The following is a 26,250-nucleotide window of genomic DNA, read 5'->3' on the forward strand; positions in this document are numbered from 1 at the left end:
CAAACTGGGCTAAAGTTTATGCACAGATCCAAAAAAAAAGATTCTAGGTGCCTCTCAGATGCATAAGGAAACAGAACCTCCATTTCTCTTATTTCTCAATTAGCCTGTCAAGCGAAGGCCTTTTCTTTTACATTTTTATTATGAAAATGTGAAACAAAAGTAGAGAAAATACAGTGAATCCCCATGTATCCATCACCCACCTTCAATAATCATCAACATTTTGCCCTTTTCTTGGAGTATTTTAAACAAAAGCATTGTCTGAGCACATATTAAATGCACCCTGGAGTCCCAAAAGCATTTACTTAAAACACAGAACCAAACTCTGTTCTGCTCTGAGTGACAGAGTCATGAAGGATGGTAAGATGCAGCCTCCCCCGCACCCCATGCCCCCAGGCCACCCAAGGAGTTCCAGCATCAACAAGGCTAGCTGGCCCTGCTCGGTGCTATTACAGATAGGCATGGTGGTGCCGAGGAGAAGAGAGGAGGGGGCATGTTTTCCTTTGGGAGCAGAGACCATGGGGAGAAAGGACCCCAGGAACACCCGTGTGGAAAGGCAAGTGAGGAGAGATGGAGGCAGAGGCAACACTAGGTGTTAAGACATAAAGGGACTAACTAGAGGGACAGATTCTGGGAACTGGAGCCATTCAGTTTCCCAGGGGCACTGTGTGTCTGTGGGGAGGACCTGCACATAGGGCCTGGAAGGTGGGTAGTGGCCAGGCCAGGGAGCAGCTTGTGCACCCTGCAGAGGAGGTTTAGTCAAGAGCCTAAATCAGGGTGCAATTAGGTTAAGAGCTGAGAAATCTACCTTGCAGCAGTGTGGTTACAGATTGAAAAAGTAAGACCACAGAAGAGAGATTCAAGGGAAGGATCTGGAGCAGAAATGATGGGGCTCAAACCAAGGCAAGTCAGAGGAAATAAAGAAAAAAGGAGAAATTCGAGAGAAAATCATGGAGAGGAACCTAATATGATTCCTAGGTGCCTGGCCAGAGCAACTGCAAAGGGATGCTTTTAAAATGAGATAAGCAGTGCTTTTCAAACTTGGAAGTGCCTTCAAATCACCTGTGGAGCCCCTAAATGTCCTGACTCCAGGTCACACCTCAGTGTCATTGTCTTGCCAATGGGTTTCAGCCCTGGACAAGTTCACTATGGATGCAGTGAGACCAAAGAAATGACAGTGGAATGTTCTAGGGTGAAAGGGTTTATATCCAGCTTTTTTCTCACAGTGGCAGGTCAATTCCTAGAATCCTGTCCACTCAGAGCGAGTCTGCACGCAGCAAGCTGGTCTCTGCCTTCTGGGCCTCTCTGCTCGCACAGCCATCTCAGTCTCTGTCCTCGGCGCTGCCACCACTCCAGTCTCGTCTCTGCTCTCCTGCAGCCTTACAGCCATGCCACTGTTGTTGCCCAGAGCACTGGGTGGAGCTCTTTATACAGAGTCAATAATGACGCACTGCCTACATGTGTGTAGTGAGCTAGCCAGCCAGGACCAGGGAGAATCCTGGCTACAGGAACCTTCACTTTATCCACAATCACTAAATCCAAAACTTGAGGGGCAGGACCCAGGCATCAGTATTTTTTAACCTCCTCACCATTTCGTTGTACAGCCAAGTTTGAGAACTGCTAAGATTGAGCACAGTGGAAATAAGAGGTATTTTTCAGTCCCCCTTTAGCCATGATCTTCTCTGTTGAGTGAGAAGGAAAGAATTGCCAGGTCTTCACACTTTATGTTCAAATGATAGGAATTTCCAGGCTGTCAGTTCTATTATAATTCACATGAACTGTAGTTCATCAAATCTGTCATTGATTGAAAAATGCACCATTTCATGTACTACTAAAGAAGAAAAATTATAACATGCCATCAGTGACTGCAAAGACTTTAAAATTTAAACACAAGTTTACCTTAGAATCAGTGTAATACAGTAGGTATCAAAATACATTCTGAAACCAATATAAATTGTGTAGTCTACCAATTTGGAGTATTTCTTTCACTAATTAACATATGTATCAGACCCCTGGTCAGAACCAGCAACAGCTTGCAATTCCATCTTCCACTTCCAGAAACGGCCAACCTAGTGAAGCACAGAACTGTGGTGCTTGCCTATGGAGGGCATCTTGCCAGTGGGTTTCAGCTCAGGCAAATTCACTCTTGATCTGGTGAGACCAAAATATGACAATGGAACATTCTTAGGGTAAAAGGGTTTATACAAGCCTTAATCTCCCACTGATAGGTTGAGCACTAGACTCACATCTGCATCCAGCAGTCCACGGGTCTGTCATCCTCCTCCATCTCTGCCTCCACCCAGAGCACCCGGCAGAGCTCTTTATATAGTTACTCAGTCAATAATAGCTCATTGCCTATGGGTGTGGAAGCATTAGCCCAGCAGCAGGCCAGTTACATCAAGTGGTTTAGTGTCAGGTGAGGATCCTGAGGACAGTGTTGAGCCTGATGCTCCCTTCTGCCTCCAGGAAGTAAGGGGGACACCCAGTCACCTTCCTGAAGGCAGAAGCAGAGAGCTTTTCCTCCACTGCCTTCTGATGTGCTCTGCTTGACTTGGGTCACCCTCCAAGCCTGTGAGAATCTATGTCCTAAGACCAATGCAGTGGCTGCCGCTAGGTAGGCAGGTCTTGCTATTCTGACCTTCCTCTGCTGATGCCCTTTGTCTGGCAGGTGTCTGGGTAACCTGACCATCCTTCCCACATCCAGGAAAGGGAGGTCCATGTGATGTGGTAGTGAGGATGATGGTAAAATCTTACAAAACCTTAATAAAGGAGTCTGTATTTCTTAAAAAGTGAGTCACAGCCCTTATCTTTTTTGAGCCTAACAACCTTAAAATCTCTTATAAGGTTAGCAAGGCTGCTGTGGACTTGTGTGCTCTAAAGGCAGCTGACAGCCTTCCCTCTGCACAGGCTGCTTTTCCCACCAGGCATAGTGGTAGCTATGTCATAGATAGTTTTTCCATGTCAAAACAGAGCAATATAATTTCCTGTTTGTCCATTCAAATCACCTGGACCTCATCACGTCCGTCGGGAGTCTGCCTTTTGTCCCACCAAAGATGTTGACCCTGTCACTGATTCTGAGGAGCCTGTATTGATTTGAACCATGATAATCAAGAGGCAGCTCTTTGTGCCCTCTGAGTCAGTCTGGAATCAGCCTATCAGGTGCACACAAAACGTATGTTCAGCCTGATTCTCTAGTTTCTGCCTGAGAAAGGGAGAGAACAAAACAACACAAGACCCCAGCCCTTACTGAATGTCTGTCTGCAGCACTCAGCTGCTTCACATTCACTCCTTCAAGGCCGTAGAGTGGTCAAAGCAGTGACTACAGACAGACCTGGGTTCAGAACCTGCCTCCACCACGACCCGAGCAAGTGGCTTCCCTCCTCTGTCCTGTCTCTTCCTCTCTGAACTGGGGATGCTGACCTCGTGGGGCTTTGTGAGGAGCAATTAAGATGCTGGTTGTAAAGTGCTTGATGCTGAGAGTTCTCTCTTTTATTCTCATGTCTAATGGAGAGCAAATGCCCTCTTCCGTGACGGAAGATAGGCTCTAAGCCTCAGCTCACTGTGGTATGATAAACACCTGGTGCTTGTCGAGAGGCCTTTGTGCATACTTTTCCTTTCATGCAGGGCCTTCAGGATGCCCAAGTGACCCAGATCCCAGTTCCCTTCAGACTAGCTAAATGTGGCCATGGAGTGTTCTGAGCGTTTTGTGCCACGGTCTTTCCTTTCTCTGCCCTTTACAAACTGAAAGAAGGCAGGGCCCTGCTCCAAGGGGCTGCCACTGGCCAAGATAAATAACACTGTCCTCAGATGGTCTGGAGGGTGGGAGACACACATGTCCAGCTATGAGGGATGTGTGCCATAAATTTTAGTATCTCCATAGGATATATTGTGTCAGCCATTTAAAGTGGTGTTACTAAAGAATATTAATGCTCACAGTATAAAGTTAAGTGAAGAGAACTAGTTATAAGTTTATGTATATATATACACACACACTGTGATCTCAATTCTGTGTTGAGATAGATGTATTGAAAAGCTGAAAGAAAAAGAAAATGCCAACTGTGGTTATTTATGATCAATAGAAACCAGGTGACTTAAATTTCATTTTCATGTTTCTGTATTTTCCATTGTTTGAAACAATAAGCATATAAAGAATCAAGGGAAGATGTGAGTTTTTTTTTTTTTAAGCTTTCAGAAAGATGACACAGGCAGCCTACTTACTTAGAGATCTCTTTATTTTTAGTGGATGGTTTGATGGTTTACATAGAATTTTTGTGTAAGTAGGTCAGAGGAACCATAAGGAGGTTACAGTTTGGTTTTGCTCCATGCACAGAATTCAAACACTGAAAATCAAGGTAATTCTTAATTTGGAGGAAAAAAGTGTGGGTTGTCAGATCAACAGAAAATCAGTGTAACTAGTAAGGTCAGAAAGTCAAAACGCCTGCTTCTGATGGTAACTTTTACTACCCATGTGACCTTGAACAAGGTACTTAAGCTTTATGGTCTTGTTACCCCAAATGTGAGTCCTGGGCCAGCGGCATCACTAGCACCTGGAAACTTGTTTAAAGCACACAACCTGGGGCCCCACCTCAGACCTACTGAATACAAGTCTGCCGCATCCCAGGAGCCCCAGGGGATGGGTGTGAGGTCTGCAAAGCCCTAGCCTGAGCCAGTGCCCTCTGCGGTCAGATGAGGGAGGCATTTCCCATCACAACACCTCGCAGGCGTGATCACGACAAGCAAATATGGTAATACATGTAAATATGACTTTAAACTGCAAAATACCTCATGAATGCCGAGACCACAAATGTTTTCCAGTGTGAAAGACTGCATGGTCGTTGTTGTACAAAATGCTTCTTAGCTAATGGTGATCACTGTAATGGGATTGCTCTTTCTTGATCTTTGCTTGTGATACTCTGATGATATTTTCCAGATTATGACCTTTCAAAGATGAGGGACTTCATCAACCAACAAGCTGATGCTTACGTGGAGAAAGGCATCCTTGATAAAGAAGAAGCCAACGCCATCAAGCGTATTTACAGCAGCCTGTAAAAACAGCAGGCGATCCAGGCATCTTTAGACTGTTTCAGAAAACCTAATATAGCTTAAAGTAAAACATTTCTAATTCTGTGATTAAAGTTATTTTGACCCAAGGATTACTAGGAAGTGCTGAATTTAACAGTAGTTAACCTTTTAGAAGTGGTTAAAACGTAGCTTTCTGGCCAGAGAAACTTTCTGAAAAGTAAAGTTGTATGTAAGCTGAGATTTTGTATGTAGAATCCTTATTTCCTGATAGATTTACATTTTATAATCAGAGATAAGTTGCTTTGAAAAAGCCTGTAATGGACTGAACTTAAAACTGAACCTTTTTCCCACTGTAACACACACATAAGCACCCCCTGAAGAATTAGTGGGCTTTTTTCAAGGCATGCTGGGTACCAAAGCACCTCATAGAACATGTCTGTTACACGATGTCATTTCCACTACCAGTTCCCTTGTGGGAGCTGAAATAAATTCACATTTCCTCAAAGCCTCTATAGCTTAAAGCATAGCTCTATGCTTTTTTGGCTGTTCCTGCTGGCTGCTATCAGGCCTGATAGCACAAAAAGGAACATAAGAATTTGCTGGATTTATTAACAATTTCCCCCCACTCTTAACATTTTCTATTAGTGAGTTTTCAGACATTGAGTTTGTTTACTAAGAGGGATATCTATGTACTCTCCAAGGAGAAAAATGAAGTCATACACATTACATAAAGCGAGGAAAAAATTCATGCCATATGTGAGCTGCCTAAACTGAAATTGATCCAAGCCAAGGTTTCTCAGCAGAGAGTGAGAGGCCAGGCAGTAGGGTAGAAACAGAGAAGAGTCATTTCCTTCTCTGAGAAGCAGAGCTCGTAGATGAGCTTCCCTGGAGGAAAAAAATGAATTAACTTTGGTCTCTTAGCATTCTTCTTCCTCAATCTCCACCACAAACACAGCCCTGAAAGCAACACATAGGGGCCAGCGGTCTGCCGATGATGTTAATGGGCAATGTTGCCAAACTAAAGAATGTTTTGAAAATTATTCAGTATAAATTAATTACATAAATGTTTCCATATATTTCAGTTGGAAATCATAAAGATAATATAATGCTTTGTGTACTAGCTGTACGACTTCAGCCTTCTGTCCTGAATGCCCCTACTTGGTATTCACTTTTTGGAAAGAACGGGAACTTCCAGGGAAATTTTAAGAGACTACTGTTCAAGGGTAGGAGACCACTGCTGCTCCTCCCCGCCCTCCCTAGAGTTGCAAAAATCAGCAATAGCCAAAGCCTGTCACACACAAAAACTAACCTCACTTAATACATTCTAGCGAAGCCAGCACTCACTGGCGAACTGGGAGAGGGAACTAAAAAGGCCTCTGCCCTGACGACACGTGCTGAAGCACACTGGCTTTAATGGCGTCTTTGATAACACGACTGACTACTTCACTCACGTCCTGTGGTCCAGACAGGCTGCTTCTATGCCATAGACAGAAAACTGACTGTGTCTGATACATTTTATCCATTCACTTTTTAATAATTTATCTAGGTCTCTATGTAGTATTTTTTTTAAGTAGGAAATTTACTTACAGTTCATTGTAGCTTTCTGAGACACTGATGTTAATTAGTTCCTACTGATAACCAAGACAAAAGGGAGATCATCAGTCCCATTTGATAAATGAGGAGACTGGTTCACAAAAAGAACCCAGGCACAGGATAGTATGGCCAAGAACTGGTAATGTTGGGAGGGACTAGATCCCAGGTTTTTTGTCTCTCAATCCTCTCAGTGACTCTCTGCAAGGTAGGGACTCAAGTGCTCTAGTGCAGGAGAGTTTAACTGCAGCCATGATAAACTAAAAAATTTTAACATTTTGAAAAGGGGAGAGACATTTTGGCTAGAAATTGCTAAGAGATACCTTAGGCAAAAGTAAAATACTCAAAAAAATTATTTTGAGATTGTGGTCTTAATTTCAAATTTCAGTTTACGTTTTAAGTTTTGGATAGTGTTCTTGGATTCATGTCTTTTCAAAAGCTCTCAAATTTCAAATAATCGCAAATTATTTTATGTTAAACAGCATGATAACTGTATTTTTAAAATGTTCCTAGGCTGCCATGGAGGCCTGGGCCTTTTCTGACATACCCAACTGTTCCCTTCATTTTTTTCTCTTAGTTTTCTCCTCTTCCAACTAACTCCCCACAGTTCAGGTACTAGTGGCTACAAACACGCAAGAAAAATGCAACAGAACAGCAAAGCATGGTCATGAGATCACCCACAGCCAAGAGTGTAGGAAATAAAGGAAATAAAAACAGGAGATGTTATTATCATGAGGAAAACTGAGAAAGAACAAAAGGGATTATAGATGTTATGAACAAACAAGAAATCAAAGACAAGGGCAGACAGCTACTGTCTCCCATTCCTGTGCCAGCTGGTCGGCCTCGGGGCTTGGATCTCTGGAATTCTGGTTCTGCAAGCTCTGCAGCACTAACGCCTAAAGGCACTTGTTTCCTGCTTAATGGAAGACCTGGAGGAGAAAGATGGGAAAGAGAAAGCCAGGGGAGATCAGAAGAGAAACACAGGTCCTTTTTGCCCCACAGAAAGCACACTCCTTAGGGGACTGGGGAGGGATAAAATACGGGGAATTTTTCAGGAAGCTTAAAGATTTATTTAACCTGGTACTTGAACAGAAATTGAAGCCAACAAAATTTAATTGCAAAGATTATATTGCTTAAGGTTTACTGCTGTAACCTGTACATATAATAAAAGTAAGACATATAATGTGAATAAAAACCTAACCCTCCATTCGAATGAGCTCAGTCACTATAAAGTGACTGACTCGCCAATAAAATCTAAACTAGGATGCACCAGTGTGTCAGAGCATGGTATTTCTTATATCTTCCTCTGATTGTATTTCTTGTTTTTACCCTATCTGAAACACATCAGGTCAAGTACTATAAAAGTGCAAAGGTTACTAGCAACCATAATTGCTTTGCTTTTAGACTATTGAAGTTTTTCTTTCAAAATTCCAATAAAACCATTAAAATGGAGGAGATTCTGTCAGTTTCAAAAACATAATTTAAAAATCAATTTCACTGAAGAAAAATTGAAGACTCAAATATGAAAACATATTTTATTTTCTCATTCAGACTTTTGTATTTTTTACAAAATAGCAGACAAAATTTGGTTCTTTATATTAGATAAATACAGAATACGTAATACATATTGAAATATATATATAGCACTTAAGTATAAACACATAGCAAAATCAGCATTACTTAAACAGCAACCATGTTGTTCACGCAATTAGGATTTCTCAGGCGCTAAACATTGTTTTTAGCTAGAATACATATATAGTCTTTGATGCTTTATGTCAACTAGTATTTACAAAAGCTACTCTAAAAACTACCACCACCTATAAAAGTAATGAGTCTTAGGATACAATTCTGCTTTCATGCCATCATAAAGACTTAAAATGATAAGAGCCAAAGGGAACTAATCACTTCCTGCCACTGCAGGAGGCAGACCTACTTAATTATGTCTTAAAGAGGTGCACTATGAGGATCCAAAAAGGATGCTTTGGAATCCCCAGTTGTTGGTTTCTTTATGCTCCAACCATCTCTTAATCCAGGCTAGATTATGCCTCGGATCATCTAACTGTGATAGAGGGAAGTTGCATAGAGACTTTCTTCATCTCTGAAAAAAAGAAATTCAGCATAAATCAGTGTTTAAAAACTATATCCACAAAACTAACACATATACTTACTATACCACTTAATATCTGCTTGCCAAAGAAAGGCAAAAGTATATCAATTTATAATTCATACACGCCTTGAAAGTTATATGAAATGTAAATACTCATTAAAGTGTATCTTATTGTCTACATTATTGGTGTCTCATCTATTGAAATTAACAGTAGTACATTATATATTTATATTTTTATATTATGCTTAAAGTATATTAAATTATAAAACGATTGTATTCATGTTTATATTTGTTTATATTTTTAATACATCTCTTTCTCAAAAAGATTTGAGGCATCAAACAGCATACATATATTAAGATGAATAAAATAGAAATAAAAAATCAAGTTTAAGGAAAAGGATACAATATACTAACCATAAGAAATATTATATAACATTGTATATCAACTATATTTATATTTTAAAATAGAAATATTGTAGTTGTTGAGCTGAACATTAATTTTAGTAGCAATCTTCATGGTAGGCAGGGCAGAAAAGTAAACACCATAGGTTGTGCCATTTGTGGAATCATAAAGGACAAAAGCAACCAATTCCGTAGAAGAAAGGTTTGCCCTAACACCAAATTATAGAACAAAGAAAAAAGCTCACAAGAAAAACACCAGGTAACGAATAATGGACAATCTCTTTGACAAATTGTATAAGATTCAGTATTTCACAAATAATCTCTAAGGCATGGCTTCTCTGAAAGGATCAACTCGATGTCTGTGCTTGGCTGCTATCCAGAATTGCTAGCTGGACAGTTACGCAACAAAAGCAAAGAAACAAATGTTTTATGATAACAGTGACTTAATAAAAAAAGAGGAGATTAATGATACCAAAATAAAAAACAAACAAATAAAAAAGAAGCATTGAAATAGATAAAGCCCTATGTAGAATGTTTAGACTTCATATATAAAAACAGGGTTTTCTAGAATTAAAACACAGCTTTTTATTAAAGCAAAAAGAAAGAAAGATTTGGCCAAGGAAGGGTATCTTAAAAGTTATTTAGCCTCTGACATTTTACCAGCACATTTTTACCTGCTTTCTTCTTTTAGTTTCTTGGCTGCCTGTGTTGACAACTTAATCTGCAAGTCTAGTCTCTGCAGGAAATCTTTGGCTGACACTTCCTCAGGGTGTACAGGCTGAACAGTGGCCTCTGGAGGACTGGGAGGAGAGAGGTCATCCTTAGCTGCTACTGGCTCCTCTTCATGAGGAAAACTGCTATCAACAGTTTCATTTTCTGGAGAATCCATTGAGTTAAGTCCATTAAACAACAAAGGCTTCTCTGATATAACTGGGATGTTCAAAGTTTTCTTCAGAAATATACAATCATTGGTAAACAGTTTATTTGCCCTTTTAATCTGCTCCATCTAAAATATAAAAAAGGGAATACAGAGTTACATATAAACAAATCCAGAAGTAGAGCTTATTATACAACACAGAACTAAAAATATTCATGAGTAAAATGTGTGCAATGCTTTCTCTGAATCTGAGATTCTTAATTTGAGTTTATTCATCTCCCCAGATACCTCGTTATTCCAAGAAATGTCAGGAAATTCTGTTTCCCAACTTAAAAACAACTTTTCATCTTCTTCCACTATATTATTTACCCCAAAAGGCAGCTTTTACCAAGCAGCCTTAAATCCCTGAAGTTAAAAAATGCAGCATTTTTAGCATTTAATAAATTCCATTCTTATTTTAACCTTTATGTTATCTGATTTTTATTTATTTATTTATTTATTTATTTACTAGTACTGCTACATATAGAGAGCTTCCACTGTCCTTAGAATTGTGTTTGGTAAGTATAATGGATACAGTAGACAGTACAGAGATGAGTACAATGAGCATGTGGAAGAATGGTGTAGACTGAGGTTGTAGTCATTAAGAAAGGCTGCAAGGAGATGGTGGGGTTCTGATTTTGATTCTTTTGACTTTAGATGGTCCTTGGAGAATGGGTAGAAGTGGAACAGGTAAGGAAAGCAGATGAGGGGGACTTTACATACAAAATCTCGTTCTTTCTACCCTACTAAGTAGATATTTGAAGATCCACTTTACAAATAAAAGAAACAAAACTCAGAGATTACATACCATGGAATCATCACACAACTGCCAGATGAAGAAGCCAGAGTTTAATACAGGTTTCTATAACCTCAAACTCTTTCAGAGCCTGTAGATGCCTCTCCCAAACCACAGATATGGGGAGGGGAGGGAGAGAGAGAAAGGAATTTATATGCATTATCTCATGTACCCTTCATGACAGTACTGCAATCTCGGTATGATCATCTTCTTTTTACAACGAACAAGTGGAAATTCAAGAGTTAAGTGGCACACCTACATCCCAATGCTGGTAAGTCCAGACAGGACTCAAACTGCTGGTTCTGAGCGCCGTGGAGAAGAGCTCACTCTAATGTTCATCACCCTGTACTACAATGCAGATGCAGATGTCACAACCCAGCTAGCTGGGGAACTTGCTCCGTGTTAGATTCTTTCCATGCATTGTTCCACCGATTTTCACAACCCGTTGAGGTGTGTAACTGAGACAGTTTGGTGCGAGAGCCAAGCACACAGGCTTGGGAATCTGACAGCCTGGTTTCAAATTCCCAGCTCTACCCACATGAACTATCCGAACATGAGCTTGTTACTTCTCTCACTGAGTCTGTTTCCTCATGTGTAAAACAAGTATCATCTACCCTTCATAAGGTTTGTCAGAAGGATTAAATGAGAGTTTATACACATACTTGCATAGAGGAAAAAAGAAAGAATGGCAGACAGAAAGAAAGGAGGGAGGGAGGGAGAAAAAAAATGGAAGAAAGGAAGGAAGGAAAGGGAGAAGAAAAAGAAATAGGAGAGATATAAGATATATATATATATATATCCATGAAAGAGAGAGAGAAGGAAGAAGTGGGGGAGGGAGGGAGATATTATTTAGCAGAGCACCTGGCAGTAGATGGTATTTCTCTCTTTTCTAATGAAGAAATTAAGATGCACAAGAAATGATTGATTTGACCAAGTGCACATGGCTCTTTAAATGCATAAGCTACAATTTCTGTCTGGCAGATACCAGGATAAAAGTTTATGACTAATGGGACCAAATTATGGGGATCCTTTAATGCCAAATTGATTATGAGTGAAAAAAATTAGATTTCTACTTCAAAGAGCCTGAAAAAACAAGTCAAATATTAAATGGATCTTGCTCCTCCTGCTTTCCTACTATAAGCCGTATCCCCACAAATAGCACATTTAAAGCTTTCTTTTCTCTCTTGTAAATATACTACATTAAAGTATCTTTTGTGTAGGGTGGGATGGTCATTGTGTTCTGCTTTCTAGTTAAAGGAGAGAAGGAAAGGGTGAGAAAGAGAACATGAATGGACAGGTGCATTTCAGAGACAAACTTAAACTCGAAAAATCCTAAGTATCTCTGGTCCTGCTCAGGCTTAGATTTGAAAGATTTAAATAACTTGAATACTTCATTCATCCCAGGTTCAGGTTATGTCCTAATCTGCCTTTAGTGACCCCTGTTTTTACCACCTAGAATCTACCTCCTCCACCGCCCTTAGTGTGTGGGCTTCCCCTGAGCCCTGCCCAGGCCCCTGCCCTTTGGAACATCACAGTGCTCTGTCTTTCATGATCCATCACAGTCCCATCTCAGAACATTGCAGAGATGCAAGGAGGCTTTTGCTGGATCTGGGAGGGGAAAGGTCCTCTATTTTTCGGCTAGGAAGAGATGGACCTGGAGTTGTGGCAGCCATCCTGCCACATCATGGAACCTGACAATAAGGCCACCTTGGAGAAGAGCAATCAAACTTCTGAATCAAAACCTGAAGCCAGAATACTCTAGTTTTCAGTTCCATGAGCCAATAAATGCCATTTTTGATGTATGTGTGTGTGTTTTGTTTTTGCTTAAGCCAATCTGAGTTAGGTTTTCAGTCACTTGTAAATAAAAGAACCCTCACTGATACAGTGACCTTTGACGTGCCTAGCGGCAGTAGCCTACAACTGCTAACAGTCATTGTTTTCTGGGAATAATGATGGATGACAGAAACAGATAGGAACACCAGGATCTGATTGCTGAGACAGGGCTGGGAACATCAAACAGAAACTATGAATTTTAGGATAACAACCGTTATTCCTATAGCTTCCCTGGGTCTCACAAAGATCTAGTGCTCACTAAGTGCTTGGGAGGGAGGGAGTGATGGATGGAGGGATGGATGGACGGACGGGTGGGTGGATGGATGGATGGATGAATACAGGTCAGAGGAACAGGTATAAAGGATGAACCCAGAGAAGTAATCAGAAAGGGGCAGGAAGTTATCTGTTCTTGGTTATTCTCCCTCTAAGCACACCCTCACCTCCCAATGAGGTGCTCCCCACTCTTCTTGAGCCTGCTCCGAACTCCAGGAGGCTGGCCTCTTAAGTACCATGCTACCCAAAGCCTCCTACCCAAAGGAAGGCAACAGCAAAATGACACGCCGTGACTCAGTGGCTGCATTCCTTTACTGCGGACCCTTGCCAGGCGTCCCCGGTCTGAGGCTATGGGTCTCGTGGGTGTCAGGGACACCACTCCCTCCGCGAGCACTGCAGACTGAGGGGCAACGTCTCCCTGCTTTTGCTGGTCTCCAGTGCCTCACCATCCCTGTGGGTTCCCTTAACCCTGCTCATGCTTTGGAAAATGTCCCTGCATTAAGATCTCTGCCCACACCTCTGTGCCCACTCTGTTTCCCACCAGGACCTGACCACCACATCTATCATTCAAAGCAACACAGAGCATCACAGTCAGGCTACGACAGGGAGCACAGGAAAGGGGTCTGGGCCAAAGGCTGGGTGTAGGCAGGGAGTCGCAGGGAGGGAAGGACAGGGCTCACTGATAACCAGCAGAACTGCAGCTCTAGTCTGTGAGCTTCCTCAGGTCAGAAGCTGTGCCCACCATCTCTGGCTCAGTGTTGTCAGCAAGCATTCAAGGTGTCCTTTGACCTTTATGGTCTCGACTCTAAGATGATACACAGGACGCCAGCATCAAGGACATCAGGGATATCCAGCCATAGTTAGAATCAAGGTGGGAACAAATGTAAGGGTGGGCAGATTTGAGTCTGAAGTTGAAAACAGGTAAATGAACTTAACATAAAGTTGTAGTTTGAAACAGGCTCTGGGGCCACACTTTCTGGGTTCAAATCCTGGCTTTGCCACTTTCTAATCTTTCTCTATGTCTGTTTTCTTTTCTGTAAAGTAAGAGTAATAATAGTATACCTTGCACACAATATAATCATTATGAGGATTAAATGCATTAATTCATGTAAAGCATTTAAAACAATTCATGGCACACAGGAAGCACTAAAAAAATGTTAGCAACTATTACCATTAAATTTGGTTAAAGTGAGAAAGCAATGGGTAAGAGCAGATCCTAACATGCATTCAGCAAATGAGAAGGAAGGAGGTAGGAATTTCTCCCAATAAAATATTTCTCCCACAAAGGACGGATTTACAAAGAATATGTCATATAAACAAGACCAGCTGGATATATGTTGTCACTGCCCTGAGGTATCAGCTTTAAGGGTTTTTTTTCAAAAAGGTAGTAAATTTCATCTTAACTTGGTCTCCTTTACAAGCCATGGCTCGAACCGACTGCACAGGCTCAACATTCTGTTACCTATAGTAAAGTTAAGGAATGAAACCAGCCATGCAGAGAGCCACACACATACGTTTCTGCCCAGAGAGCAGGGGCAATGCCCCAGAGCAGGAGAAAATGATGGGGCTGAAGTATAGGGGGCAAGGAGCAAGCTCCAGTCACTCGGGGCCTTGGATGCCACGGTAAGGAGCGTGGATTTTATTTTAAATGTGATGAGAAGCTATTGGAGGGTGAAGGAAGGGAGTGACATAACCTGATTACAGTTAAGATCGTGTGGGCAGCGTTGCGGGAAATGGATCAACAAGAAAGAGGAATTAGTAGAAATGGGAAGCCCAGTTATGGAGGAAACCACAGTAGCTCAGACAAGAGACTGCAGATAATCCAACAGTGAAATGGTGTTTTAGGAATGTTTTATACACTCACCTGATCATAGATGAGTCTAATGTTCTGGAAATTTCACCTCACATAAAGCAAAGAAAACTCATGATCCAGCTCAAGGAAGAGCTGGAGAATTGTGTAGCTTTCCCACCTGCCCTCTGCTCAACATTTCCCAATATCCAATGAAAAGTTTTTCAAATTTATTTTTTGCCAAGGATAAAAGTAGCCGAGATGCTATCGTGCAAAAATTTGTAATTCCTCTGAATAGTCTGCCTCAAAGGTTTAGCACTAGACTCCTTGTGTTGAAAGATCTTGTTAAAAAGTTAAAAATTTTCAATATGAGGAAGAGGTCTCTAAAGGTTGGTGTTCTTCCATGAATGAGTGGACAACATGATAAAATAAAGGAGCCTTCATTGTATCACATCCAGTACACAGACTTGTCAAGGAAGCTTGAAACCATCTCAACCTTGATACTCCAGCATTACCAAATTGCAATGACTATGGTAATGATAACTGTCCAGTGTGTTCACATTCTAGTATGCTTAACTGCAACTGCAATAAAAGGCCATCAAGTTTCAATGTTAAAAAAAAAACAGAATACAAATAGATGCCTCAAGTTTTGGATATGACAAGGATTTGATTTTTTACAGCCCTTGAAAATTGCTGTTGCGATTTTTCTTTCACTGTCACAGTCTTAAGTGGTGCTGGGAAAACATAAAGCAAAGGGCAGTAAAATGGAGCTCTTACAGGACTCTGTGACCCACTATCCCCACCCTCCACCATCTATCATCTTTCCTCTATGTTACTGCTAGAGTTGTCCTTCTAAAACTAGATCAGATCATGCCAGACCTTGGATGGATGGTAGAGAAGGGATTGCCTCTGGGGAAATCATGTTGCCTTCAATATAAAACCCAACTCCTGGAGCTTTTTTTTTTAATCCATTGTATTTAAACTAAAAAACAAACAAACCAGTTCACCCATTTCTCCCACCCTTCTGTTCAACATTTCCTAATACACAATTAGTGCTGAGAATAGAAAGTGTGACCTTTCCAAAGTGACCCAGAACTACCCAGCTTCTTGGGGGCAGGTGAGTAGTGGGAAGGTACAGTTATCAAATGCTTCGTTTCAAAAGTCTCTCCCTATCAGTACTGAATAGCACAACCCAGAGAAATTTACTGCCTGGTCACTAAGAAACAGATTACAAATAATTAAAAGTTAACAGGATGGCCACAAGGTCAATCATGGGGAAATTAGGTAGAACAAATTGCAACCAATAACTTAAAAACAACTTATTTAAAATGACTCTCCTGTAAATACATCTTGTAAAGGTGAATTCACTTTGGAAAGAACTCAGGAAACTTCCCCCCAAAACGTATTTTAACAGCAGCTGCTGGGCATAGCTAAAAACTCTCTGGAAGCCTACTCTGGTCAGTTTCACCAGGTCACCTACCTGTGAAGGTAACATCTCTTTCTTCCTCCATTCCTTAAAAAAGACAAACTCTTCCAAAAACAGCTCAAGATACATAATAACTAACATTTACACAGCACTGTGACTTACAGAATATTTTCATCCATACACACAACTCTCATTTGATGATTATTATCATTTTACAGAAAACATTTAATTAAACATGAAAGGATTCTCCCATGATCATTGTCTACCAAGTGCTGGCTTTGCCATCCCACTGTTAAGTTCTAGGTGTTGGTGGCAATCAGACTTCTCCATTGCCATGTGCTAAAGGGGAAACGGATTTATTTCTTCTCTAGGCTATTTCAGAAGACTTATGAGAGTCCATTAGAATGAAATGTCCAGAAAAGGCAAAGCTATAGATTAGAGTCCTAGTTGCCTAGGGCTGGAAAAGGGAACAGGGAATGGGCAATGGCACAGGGATCTTTTGAGGGTGATGTAACTGTTCTAAAATTGGATTGTGGTGGTGGTTGCACAACTCTGTAAATTTACTAACAGTCCTTGAATTCTACACTTATGGGTGAATTTTGTCATATGTAAATTATACCTTAATAAAGCTGTTTTAAAAAAGGATACATGAGAATCTTATTAAGACCCCAAACTACTAAAGGCTACTTTACCATACCTTTCCACTACAGATGGCACTATTTATTTACGGCTCTCTTCCACCAGCAAGGGTCAACATTTCTGCCAGTAGCAGGTGCTGAAGTTATAAACATGGCAGATTTACCTGCATTTATACTTCTAACTCACAAGACTTGTTCTCCCTAAAATGACAATCATTTCACCTTTTCTCAGCAAGGTGACTTCTGTTAGGGGAAGTGTTAAGCAGCAACTAGGCTCAGAAGCTCATTGGAAGACAAAGAGAAGACGCTGGGAATAAAACTGGTCAGGAAGTGCTGGAGATAATGTAGCCTCTGGAGAGTGGAGAGGACAGCAAGTTGCCAAGCGAAGCAAAGAGAGGAAGAAAAAGTTTATGCAAATAATAGGTCCCCTCACTGGCTTCTACCCACCTTCAGTTTCTATGCTGTTCTCTGTATGTTTTTCCAGGGTCTCTGAACAAAGAGTTCACAGTGGCTGCCTGGAACTGTTTGCTACAGAAGCGTACATCCAACTGAGAGGAACTAGGATCGCCACAAAAGCCGTAGCCATAAATCTGCAATTCTGGGTTTGGGAAGTGGCCTTAATGTCTTGGTGAAGATAAGCACAACCAGGGAAATCCAACCCAAGCAAGTTCATGTCTGATATCTCAACTGTACTTAACAGTTTCTCAACTCAGCCCAGATAGTTTCAATTTCTCAGACCCACTTCCTCAATTGCCTCTAACTCTGGTAGAGATGCTCAAATCTAAAACTGTATTTAATTCGGTGTGAAGACCTGCTGCTGGTGGAAGAGGAGGGAACCAGCACCAAGAACCAGCAGTCTTCTTGCTATAGGTGGAAGACATAGCCTCAGATCAAACTTTGCAATTCAAGTCAAGCAGACTGCACCTTCTCACTCAACCCCCAAGCTGGGGCCTATCTTTCAGGGTCTGCTTAACTCCAGAACCCCATGATTTCATACCAGTCAAGCTTTCCTGTGGCTTAAGTCCACACATATGTGGGGTGCCCACGATGTGCCAGACTCAGACTAGACACAGACTATACAGCAACAAATCGGACAAGCAGCCTGGCTTCTCAAGCAGCTACAGGCATTGAAAGCACAGCTGATCAGTCTCACCAAGAATAAAAAGAGGATAGCATATATTATCTTGTAGCATCAAAACCTAGCATGGCCTCAAACAAACCAGGCTCAATAATAAGTAGGTAAAAAATAATAATTCATGTCAGTTATCAAGATGTATGAGTGACTTTAAAATAAATGGTGGGATGGGTCATTAAGATATTTTCTAAATCACTAGCAGAAGAACTGGGATCCATCAGGTAGTCAAACCTGGCCATGTTCTTGAATGTCCACATTTTTCTTTTTTTCTTTTTTCTTTTTATTAAGGTATTATTGAGATACACTCTTATGAAGGTTTCACATGAAAAAGCAATGTGGTTACTACATTTACCCATATTATCAAGTCCCCACCCATACCCCATTGCAGTCACTGTCCATCAGTGTAGTAAGATGCCACAGAGTCACTATTTGCCTTCTCTGTGCTACACTGTCTTCCCCATGGAATGTCCACATTTTTCTTTCCTATAGAGAAGACTTCTGGATCCCTGAGCCTATCTCCTGGGAAGAGATATTCAAACAAAATAGTAAACAAATAAGCAGAAAATTTGTAGCATATCAACAAATCATCTAGAATCCAGCCACTTACATTACCCTCTCTACTACTTTGTTTCAAGCTACTATCTTCCCACCTGCATGATTGCAAACTCCATCCTATCTGTCCTTGATGCCTTGGCACTCCCTGCTACAGCCTATTCTCTAAGCAGCAGCCAGAGTGACCCTTTTAGTGCATAAATCAGATCTATGTCACTGTTCTGCTCAAACGCCTGTAAGGCTTCCCAACTCACTCAGAGAAAAACACCGTTCTTAACAATGGCCTTTAAGGCCCTAAGTGATCTGGTCCAAACACAGCCCATTGCATTCTAAGCACCAGCCTTGCTATTTCCAGAACTTGCCAATATGCTCCCACCTTAGGGCCTTTGCACTACTCACTGGTCCTTCCCCCTGGAATGTCCTTCACAGATCTCAGCATGGCTCCCTCCCTCGCTGCCTCCTCAGTGAGGTCTTCCATGGCCCTACCATTTTAAATGGCAGCCCTTCCACCAGCCATATGTCCTTTCCCTGCTTAATTTTCTTTCATTTCGCCCATCAGTACTTGACATACAACCTATTTTGTTTGTTTACATACTGTCTCCACTGACTAAAATAAAAGCTCCATGAGGGAATGGATTTTTATTTAGTCATTACCCAGAAAGATAGAAGCTGCAAACAAAGAAAAAGAAAAAGCAGAAGGAATGATAAATGCTGCTGGGAAAATAAGGTGGGGCAGGGAGAGGGACAAGTGTGGAGGACAGTTGCAATTTGACAGAGTAGTCCGGAAGGCCTCATGGAGGAGACATTTAAGCAAAGACTTGAAGGCAGTGAGGAAGCAAGTCACACAATCTGCAGAGCCCAGTGAAAAGTGAAAATATAGGGTCCTTGTTCACAAATTATTAAACATTCAAGATGGTGATGGCAGAGCATTAAACCAAGTGCAGGGTCTGCTAAAGCACGGGGCTCTGGGTGGCTGCCCAGGTCACACACCCATGACGTGGGTTCTACATGCAGCTATCAGGGAAAGAATGTTTCATACAGATGAAATAGCAAGTGCAAAAACCCCAAGAAAGGACAGTGCTTTGGGGAAAAACAAAGAAGTCATGCTTGTAAAACATGAAGATTTTTTCATGCTCCTTTTCTGGATATTCTGATCCAATAGGTTTAAAGTCAGCTAGTCTGTTCCAAGGCATTCTCCTGTCAAATTTGAGGAACACATCTATTCACATGCCTTGGGGTGTACTCTGCTACAAGCAGTTGAACACCACTTCAAATAACCAGTTTCCAATTTGTTCCTTGGTAATCCAGGGTTGGCAATTGGGTCTCCATGTTCACCCCTCATCAGAGTCTCTGTTCTGGAAACCTCCAGTGCCTGAAATACTACTGGTTCTTATCAGTACCCCTATCAAGAGACTGAGTCCTGCCTGGACTCCCAGCTGGGGAGCTGGGGAGCTGTCAGCAGCAGACAGGCTTTCCTGAGAGTTCCTGCTCCTCTAAGTAGGACTGCAGAGCTTTGCTCTGCTTTTGCCCTATATGGGATGTTAAAGTCAAATGTTTGCCAGGACCGACTTCATTTCCAGGTACACTACTTTGGGTCTCTAAATCTCCAACATATCATCACTTACTCCTTTAAACAATGACTTAAATATGTTGATGATCTTGGCAGTCAGTATTAGAAACTTAATTCACACGACTTCTTTCTGTTCAGTTAGGGAAAAAAGAAACCTTTCTGTCTTTGTAGCTTCCACCTAAAATCTCAATTTACAGTGAGTAATTCAATTAATATTTGGAGATACTAATGAACGCAGGAATATTACTTCCCTGTTACAGTATTATCACCTTCACTGGTTCTATATAGCTAGTGGAAGAGTCTGAAAACTTCATCAGCTCTAGTTTAGGGCCCAAAGTAAATGATATACATGTAGTAAACCACTGGTTTTCAACAAAGAATGAGTTTCTTCCCAGGGAGCACTTGGCAATAACTCGATGGTGGTGGGAAGGTAATACTGGCATCTTGTAGGCAGAGGTCAGAGATACTGCCAAACATCTTAGAATGTATGGGACAACCCCCCCCCAAAAAAATAATGATTCAGTCCTATGGTTGAAAAACCCTGCAATAGACTACTTACAGCTATAGAGTTATTTAACCAAAAAATTAAGAAGAAGATCTGTCCAATATTGTATTATGAATATGAATATAATACTCTATACCATAAGCATTTGTTTTTTACCATAAGCATTTTTAAATGGTCCATTTGTTAGTGAACAGGCTAGTCTACATGAAGCAATGGTATCAATTACATAGGCTATCATAAAGCAATCATATTGCTGCTTCATTATCAATGCATGAATCATTACACCTGTAAATTAATAGGAATTTCTTTTTCACACTGTATTTTCATTTTTTATATCTACTGTTAGTAATACAGATATTACAGTGTTTTGTATCATACAAGACAATAGTGATGTAGGTACTGTCAGACACATGATGCATCTTGTAAACAGTATAAACCTTAATTACACTTATCTCCAAAGCTTATTAGGAAGACCAAACTGAGTAAGAACAAGATGGAACAGGACAAATGCAATGCCTGGCACACAGCAATCATTCAGCAGAAGGTAGCTACTGATATTTCCCGACTCTGCTTTCCTCTGGCTCTGACCCAAACCAGGCCCCTTCAATGCCCAGAAGAACTGTATTTCTCTGTCCACATTTAGAAATTCCCAAAAGGGCAGAAAGGGATTACCTATGGCATGATAATGTCAGTACATACCTGCACAGCAAGACCCCTGCTCTCAAAATGTTTCAATGATTGAAGAACCTGCTAGGCAAACATCTATGTACCAGCAAAACAGATTACTCAGTCTCTGCCATGTGGTGTAGGGCCAGAAAGAGTTTCACTTTAAGAGAAAGATACAGGTAAGATAACCTTTCTTCCCATTGCTGTCTAAGCTCCTTCAGGAAAGAATACTGAAAACTTATACAGAACTCAAATGTAAAAAAGCCATCACATAGCTCAGTTATTTATTAGAAATTTTAGTGAAACAGTATGTTCCCTCAGGTTTCCATGTTCTTCCCAGAGGTGTAATGCAATATGCCCAAGACACACACACTTATAAATGTATAATAAACACAGCTTTCCAGCTCACCTAGACGATAGTTTGGGGCTGCTTAGCGACGGGTGTCACATTCATAATTGCCAGTGATCCCCGGGATATAATTTCACTTCTAAATAAAGAACAATCGATAGAACCAGAACCATCCTGAGGGAACAACTGTTCCCTTCCTGACTCATCACAGCGCTTGTTTACACAGAAAATATAACTCTGCCCAGGTCCACACCTCAGTTCGGCTTTGAGTAGACAGTAGTATGATACGGGCTGAAAACCGGGTGACCGTGGCTCCAAGTGGTGCCAAAGCCCCGGTCCTCTGTGGCCTTCCTCACACGGCAGATCTGGTCCCAGTGCCGGCAGGGCACTGGGAGCTCGACGCGCCTACCCGGGGAGGGAGCCGCGGCGGCCCGCCCCCAGCTACGGGACCGGCGTGGCGACCACCGCGGTGCCCCCAGCGCGCGCCGCGCGGGGCAGGCCGGCTGCCTCCGCGACCCCCGGGGCCCCTGCCGCCGCGCGCCCTGCTCACCGAGACTCCGTACTTGAGCGCGATGCCCTGCAGCGTGTCGCCGGCGCGGACCCGGTGCTCCACACGCCGCTCGATGACGCCGGCGCCCAGCGGCGCCCGCACGCTGGCCGTGCTGCCGTACGAGCGGGTCTTGGTGCGGGCCAGGCTCAGCGACAGCTCGGCCTCCTCGGCCTCGGAGCCGGGGCGCGAGCGCGGCGGCGGCGAAGGGGCCGAGGGCCGGGGCGCGCGGGGGCCGCCTTCCCGCAGAGGCAGAGCGGGCGAGTCCGCCATGGGTCCTGCGGAGGCCGCCAGGTCGCGGAGCTCGCCAAGGGGGCGGTGCCTCCGCCGCCTTTCCTCCTCCTCCTCTTCACATGAGCTGCGGACGGCGGTTCGGCGGGGGCGGCAGGCTGGAGGCCGCGGCGGGAAGCTGCATGGCGCGCGCCCCCGCCTCCGCCTGCCGCTCTCCCCGGGCTCACCTGCAATGGGAGGAAGAGAGAGCTCCGGCCGCTGCTGCCGACCGCCGCCGCTCCTCCCTGCCCGCCTGGACCGGGAAGGGCCCCGGAGGCGGGAGCCGGGGCGCTCTCCAGCCCGCGGCCGGGGGCTTAGGAGGGGCCGTCCCTGCCGTCCTGGGCCCGGGCGGGAACCCTGCGCCGCGCACAGACTAGTTACAGCTCTGCCCTGACCGCAGCAAAACACCACGGCTTCGCTCTGCCTCCTTTATTGATTTCCCGGAGGGCGCCGGCTTTCTGAGACCTTCAGGCTCACCCACGCCGAGGGTACCCGCCCCCCGGCGACCCTGATGACCTCAAAAGTCACGTCAAACACAAGCTTCTCCAGGCCCATCTCAACAGCCTGGAGGGGCCAGGCCTTCCAGCATTTCACTAGGAGGGGTAGAGTTTCTAAGGCCTTGTGGGTGGGGTGACCTCAGACTAACCCTCCTGTTGGGTTTCACCCTTCGCTGCACCCCAGTGCCAGCTTTAGTCCTGGGCTGCCTGAACGTCTGACTAGCTACAGTCCATTATCACTACTTAGATTTACTCTCTGCACCCATCTTTTTTTCTTGTTTCCTCTTTAACATCCTGAAAGCAGAACTCCCCAGAGTATTATCATTAAATCCACCAATGACCTCTTATCTCTGTTCTTCATCTGAACACCCTCTTCTCCACATTCTGGATTCTGAGTTTTCTGAGGAGCGGGTGCGCCGTTCACTAGAAACTAATGCCCGGGTTTCTGTTGCCCTTTGGACAGCTTTCCAAGAGGAGGTACTCTACAGGCAGGTCAGGAGTCTGGCAGTTTGATTCACTGGCTGAAGTCCTGACATGTTGCTGTGCTGGACAGAGGCAAAGGAACTAGAGCTCTGGAGACCCTACAAAGGACGCGAGAGGAGCAAGTGGTCCCTGTATCAAGTTCCCACTCAAAAATTCTTCAGTGGTTCTCTGTCGACAGCCCCGTTAACTCACACTGGCACGGAAGCTATTATTCCCATTTTTAGTATACACAGTTTGTATATATACCCCTATACCCCATCTAAAGCTCACTCTATACACTTACAAGGCCTGCCAAAAAGAGCCACTTGCAACTGTCCCTCACTCCTACCTTCACGCCTCCATTTGCTCTATCCTCCACCTGTTACATCACTCTTCCAATACTCTGTCTACATTAAAAAAATTTTAAGGCCCATCCCAAATGATGCATCATCCAAGAAATGTTTACTGATTCTTCCCATGTGTCTCCCTCATCCAGCTGCCAATTGTCATTATTTCTCCATTGAAACCCAAGGTAGTTGGTACCTCTTGTTTAGCATTTAACTTGTGTTTTACTTTATGCATTTGTCTTATCTCAGCTACACATACTCCAGGGAGGTGTAACTAGATCTTACTCACATTTTAGCACCAGCAGTGCCTAACTCAGGGCCTCGAATAAAGCATCAAAACTAGTTGAATTGAGGTGTAGTGAAAATATCCTGAAAGCTAAATTGGGTTATTTAGCAAAAGTCTGCCATACACAAACTCTTGGGTGGTACCCAGTAGGCCCATTCCAGAAACTACAGGAGAGGCAGAATGCCAGTTTCAATAAATAATAGCATCAAGTAATACTTAAAGAAAAAAGATATTGCCCTCAAAGTCTTTATAACCCAGTAGTGAGAGAGCATATAACATGTCTTCCACTAAAGAAAAGTTTACTGAAGAACTGGAAGTTTTTATCTGAAGATTAATTAACTGGGCCATATGAGGTATTATTAGCTATTCTTTGAAAAGGGTTCAATGATCAATTTATTGGGGAAACACTGCAGGCTATGTTTCCCATGTAGAAATTCACAATACACATTAGAATATGAAGACTCTAGAAGTCTTGCAGTAAAGTAAGCTGTTGGATTTTGCTTGGCACTATATTTCCCAAACTCATTTGACCATGCAACCCCTTTAGTCTCAGAATTCCTATAGTTTGGGAAATTCTACAGTGTGCTGTATTAAAGGGGGAAAGACAAACTTAAATAAGGAACCAGGAAGATGAGAAGTGAGAGATTACCAAAAGACGGAATAGTGGGTACCTAAAGTAAGGAGCAGAAAATGAACCAAGTAGGGAAAAGGTCAGGTGATGATCACTTAATCACTTTACAAAATGGACAAGGCCTCTGTTAAAAGGCAGGAAAAAAATTTACCACCAAAAATGTATAGAGATTTAAAGGCCGTCCCACTTTGCTCTTATTAGGGCAAATTTCTAAACTGTCCTTTGTTATTTTCATTTTCTCCATAAGAAATCCTGTGTCTTAAAACACCTCCAAACAGTTGTAAAATGCTCTGAAATAAATCCTAAACAATTCTCATAATTTTCTCCATGATTTCTTTTTGTGATATTCACTTGAGTTTCCTGTAGATCTTAGAAATAAATCATCTTGAATGAATACTTAGGTATTTGATAGTTAGGGTTATTTGTGAGTTGTTTTTCCCTAGATGTCTGATTTATTTCCAAATATCTAGTTTTCTTCTGAATTTTATATCTGTTTCTCCCTAATCCACATAATAAAAATTAATATATACATTTTGTGGCTCAGAAAGAATTTTTTGTGTATTTATTTTTCATTCTTCAACCAGAACTTCAATAGAGGCATACCATGTTTTATTGTGCTTTACAGATACTACGTTTTTACAGATTGAAGATTTGTGGCAACCTTGTGTTGAGCAAATGTGTTGATGCCATTTTCCAACAGCATTTGCTCACTTTGTATCTCTGTGTCACATTTTGGTAATTCTCACAATATTTCAAACTTTTTCTTTATTATATTTGTTATGGTGATCTGTGATCAGTGATTACAACTCACTGAAAGCTCATGTTAAGATTTTTTTAGCAGTATTTTGTAATTAAGATACATACATTTTTATAGATATATTGCCATTGCACACTTAATGGTATAATGTATACAACAGTATAATGTAAGCATAACTTATGCATGCACTGGGAAACCAAAAAGTTCATTTGCTTTGCTCTATTGCAACATTCACTTGATTGCAGTGGTCTAGGACTCGCCCACAGTATCTCTGAGGTATGCCTGTATTGGTTTTATGTGTACATACCTACAACACATAGCAAACCTTAATTTTGTTCTGGAAGCCCTAGTCAATGCAGTAAGAAAAAGAGAGAGAAAGAGAAACAAAGATTGAAGAGAAATAAACTGTTGTTTACCGATAATAGACAGTACTAAAATGTTCGCAGGCAACACAGATAATGTCTACACTGGAACTGTTCAAACTTCAGAAGTAATAAGACTCAAGATCAATATGCACTTATCAACTGCATCAATCAATCAGAAAATATAATTGTGGAAAAGATGACTTTCTAAATACCAAAAAAAAATTTGTTTAATAAGCTTAGCAAAAGGTAAGCATGCTGTATATGGAAAATTATAAAACTCTATTAAAGGATAGAAAAGATATTTTTAAAAGCAGAAATACACTACATTTGTGGATGGGAAGATGCAAACTAATGAAAATATTTCCTTCCTAACTTAATATATATATAAATCCATTGAAATTCTAACCAAAATCTCTATAGGATTATTCAAAGTACATGACAGCCTTATCTTTTTTTTTTTTTTTTTTTTTTTATTATGCCTGCCTCAAAGTAAGCACTCTATATATGGTCATTTTTTTTATT

At 41.9% G+C, this 26,250-nt stretch overlaps 2 protein-coding genes across 6 annotated transcripts in view; one reads left to right on the top strand and one right to left on the bottom strand.

Annotated features, from left to right (window-relative positions):
• The window catches only part of SCG3 (secretogranin III), a 42,004-nt gene extending 36,747 nt beyond the window's left edge, over positions 1 to 5,257 (top strand). The window contains exon 12 of the mRNA XM_036917774.2: positions 4,928 to 5,257. Within this exon, the coding sequence (XP_036773669.2) occupies positions 4,928 to 5,046 (119 nt within the window). The 3' untranslated portion in view covers positions 5,047 to 5,257. The remainder of the gene's footprint in view (positions 1 to 4,927) is intronic.
• Positions 5,258 to 8,130: 2,873 nt separating this feature from the next.
• On the bottom strand, positions 8,131 to 22,867 carry LYSMD2 (LysM domain containing 2). Of its 5 annotated transcripts, none has more exons than XM_036917776.2 (3): positions 22,572 to 22,867; positions 9,793 to 10,124; positions 8,131 to 8,707 (listed from the first exon to the last, which is right to left on the bottom strand). In XM_036917776.2, the coding sequence occupies exons 2-3, from the start codon at positions 10,122 to 10,124 to the stop codon at positions 8,665 to 8,667; spliced, it is 375 nt and encodes a 124-aa protein (XP_036773671.2). In that variant the 5' UTR covers positions 22,572 to 22,867; the 3' UTR covers positions 8,131 to 8,664. The 5 variants fall into 5 exon arrangements, with proteins under 5 accessions (XP_036773671.2, XP_036773670.2, XP_036773672.2 ...); XM_036917775.2 differs by lacking the exon at positions 22,572 to 22,867 and adding an exon at positions 22,117 to 22,565; XM_036917777.2 differs by lacking the exon at positions 22,572 to 22,867 and adding an exon at positions 22,130 to 22,262.
• Between the last annotated feature and the right edge of the window lie 3,383 nt (positions 22,868 to 26,250).

This window comes from Manis pentadactyla, chromosome 11, assembly GCF_030020395.1.
Source record: "Manis pentadactyla isolate mManPen7 chromosome 11, mManPen7.hap1, whole genome shotgun sequence".
Classification (NCBI taxonomy): Eukaryota; Metazoa; Chordata; class Mammalia; order Pholidota; family Manidae; genus Manis; species Manis pentadactyla.

Bases quoted from the DNA above. Each gene is read 5' to 3' on its own strand.
- LYSMD2 (XM_036917775.2), bottom strand. From the start codon at position 22,386: ATGGCGGACTCGCCCGCTCTGCCTCTGCGGGAAGGCGGCCCCCGCGCG. The intron at 10,125-22,116 runs GTGAGCAGGGCG...TTTATATTTTAG, and splicing joins CGCTCAAGTACGGAGTCTCG to ATGGAGCAGATTAAAAGGGC. The intron at 8,708-9,792 runs GTAAAAATGTGC...TCTTTTTTTCAG, and splicing joins AAACTAAAAGAAGAAAGCAG to AGATGAAGAAAGTCTCTATG.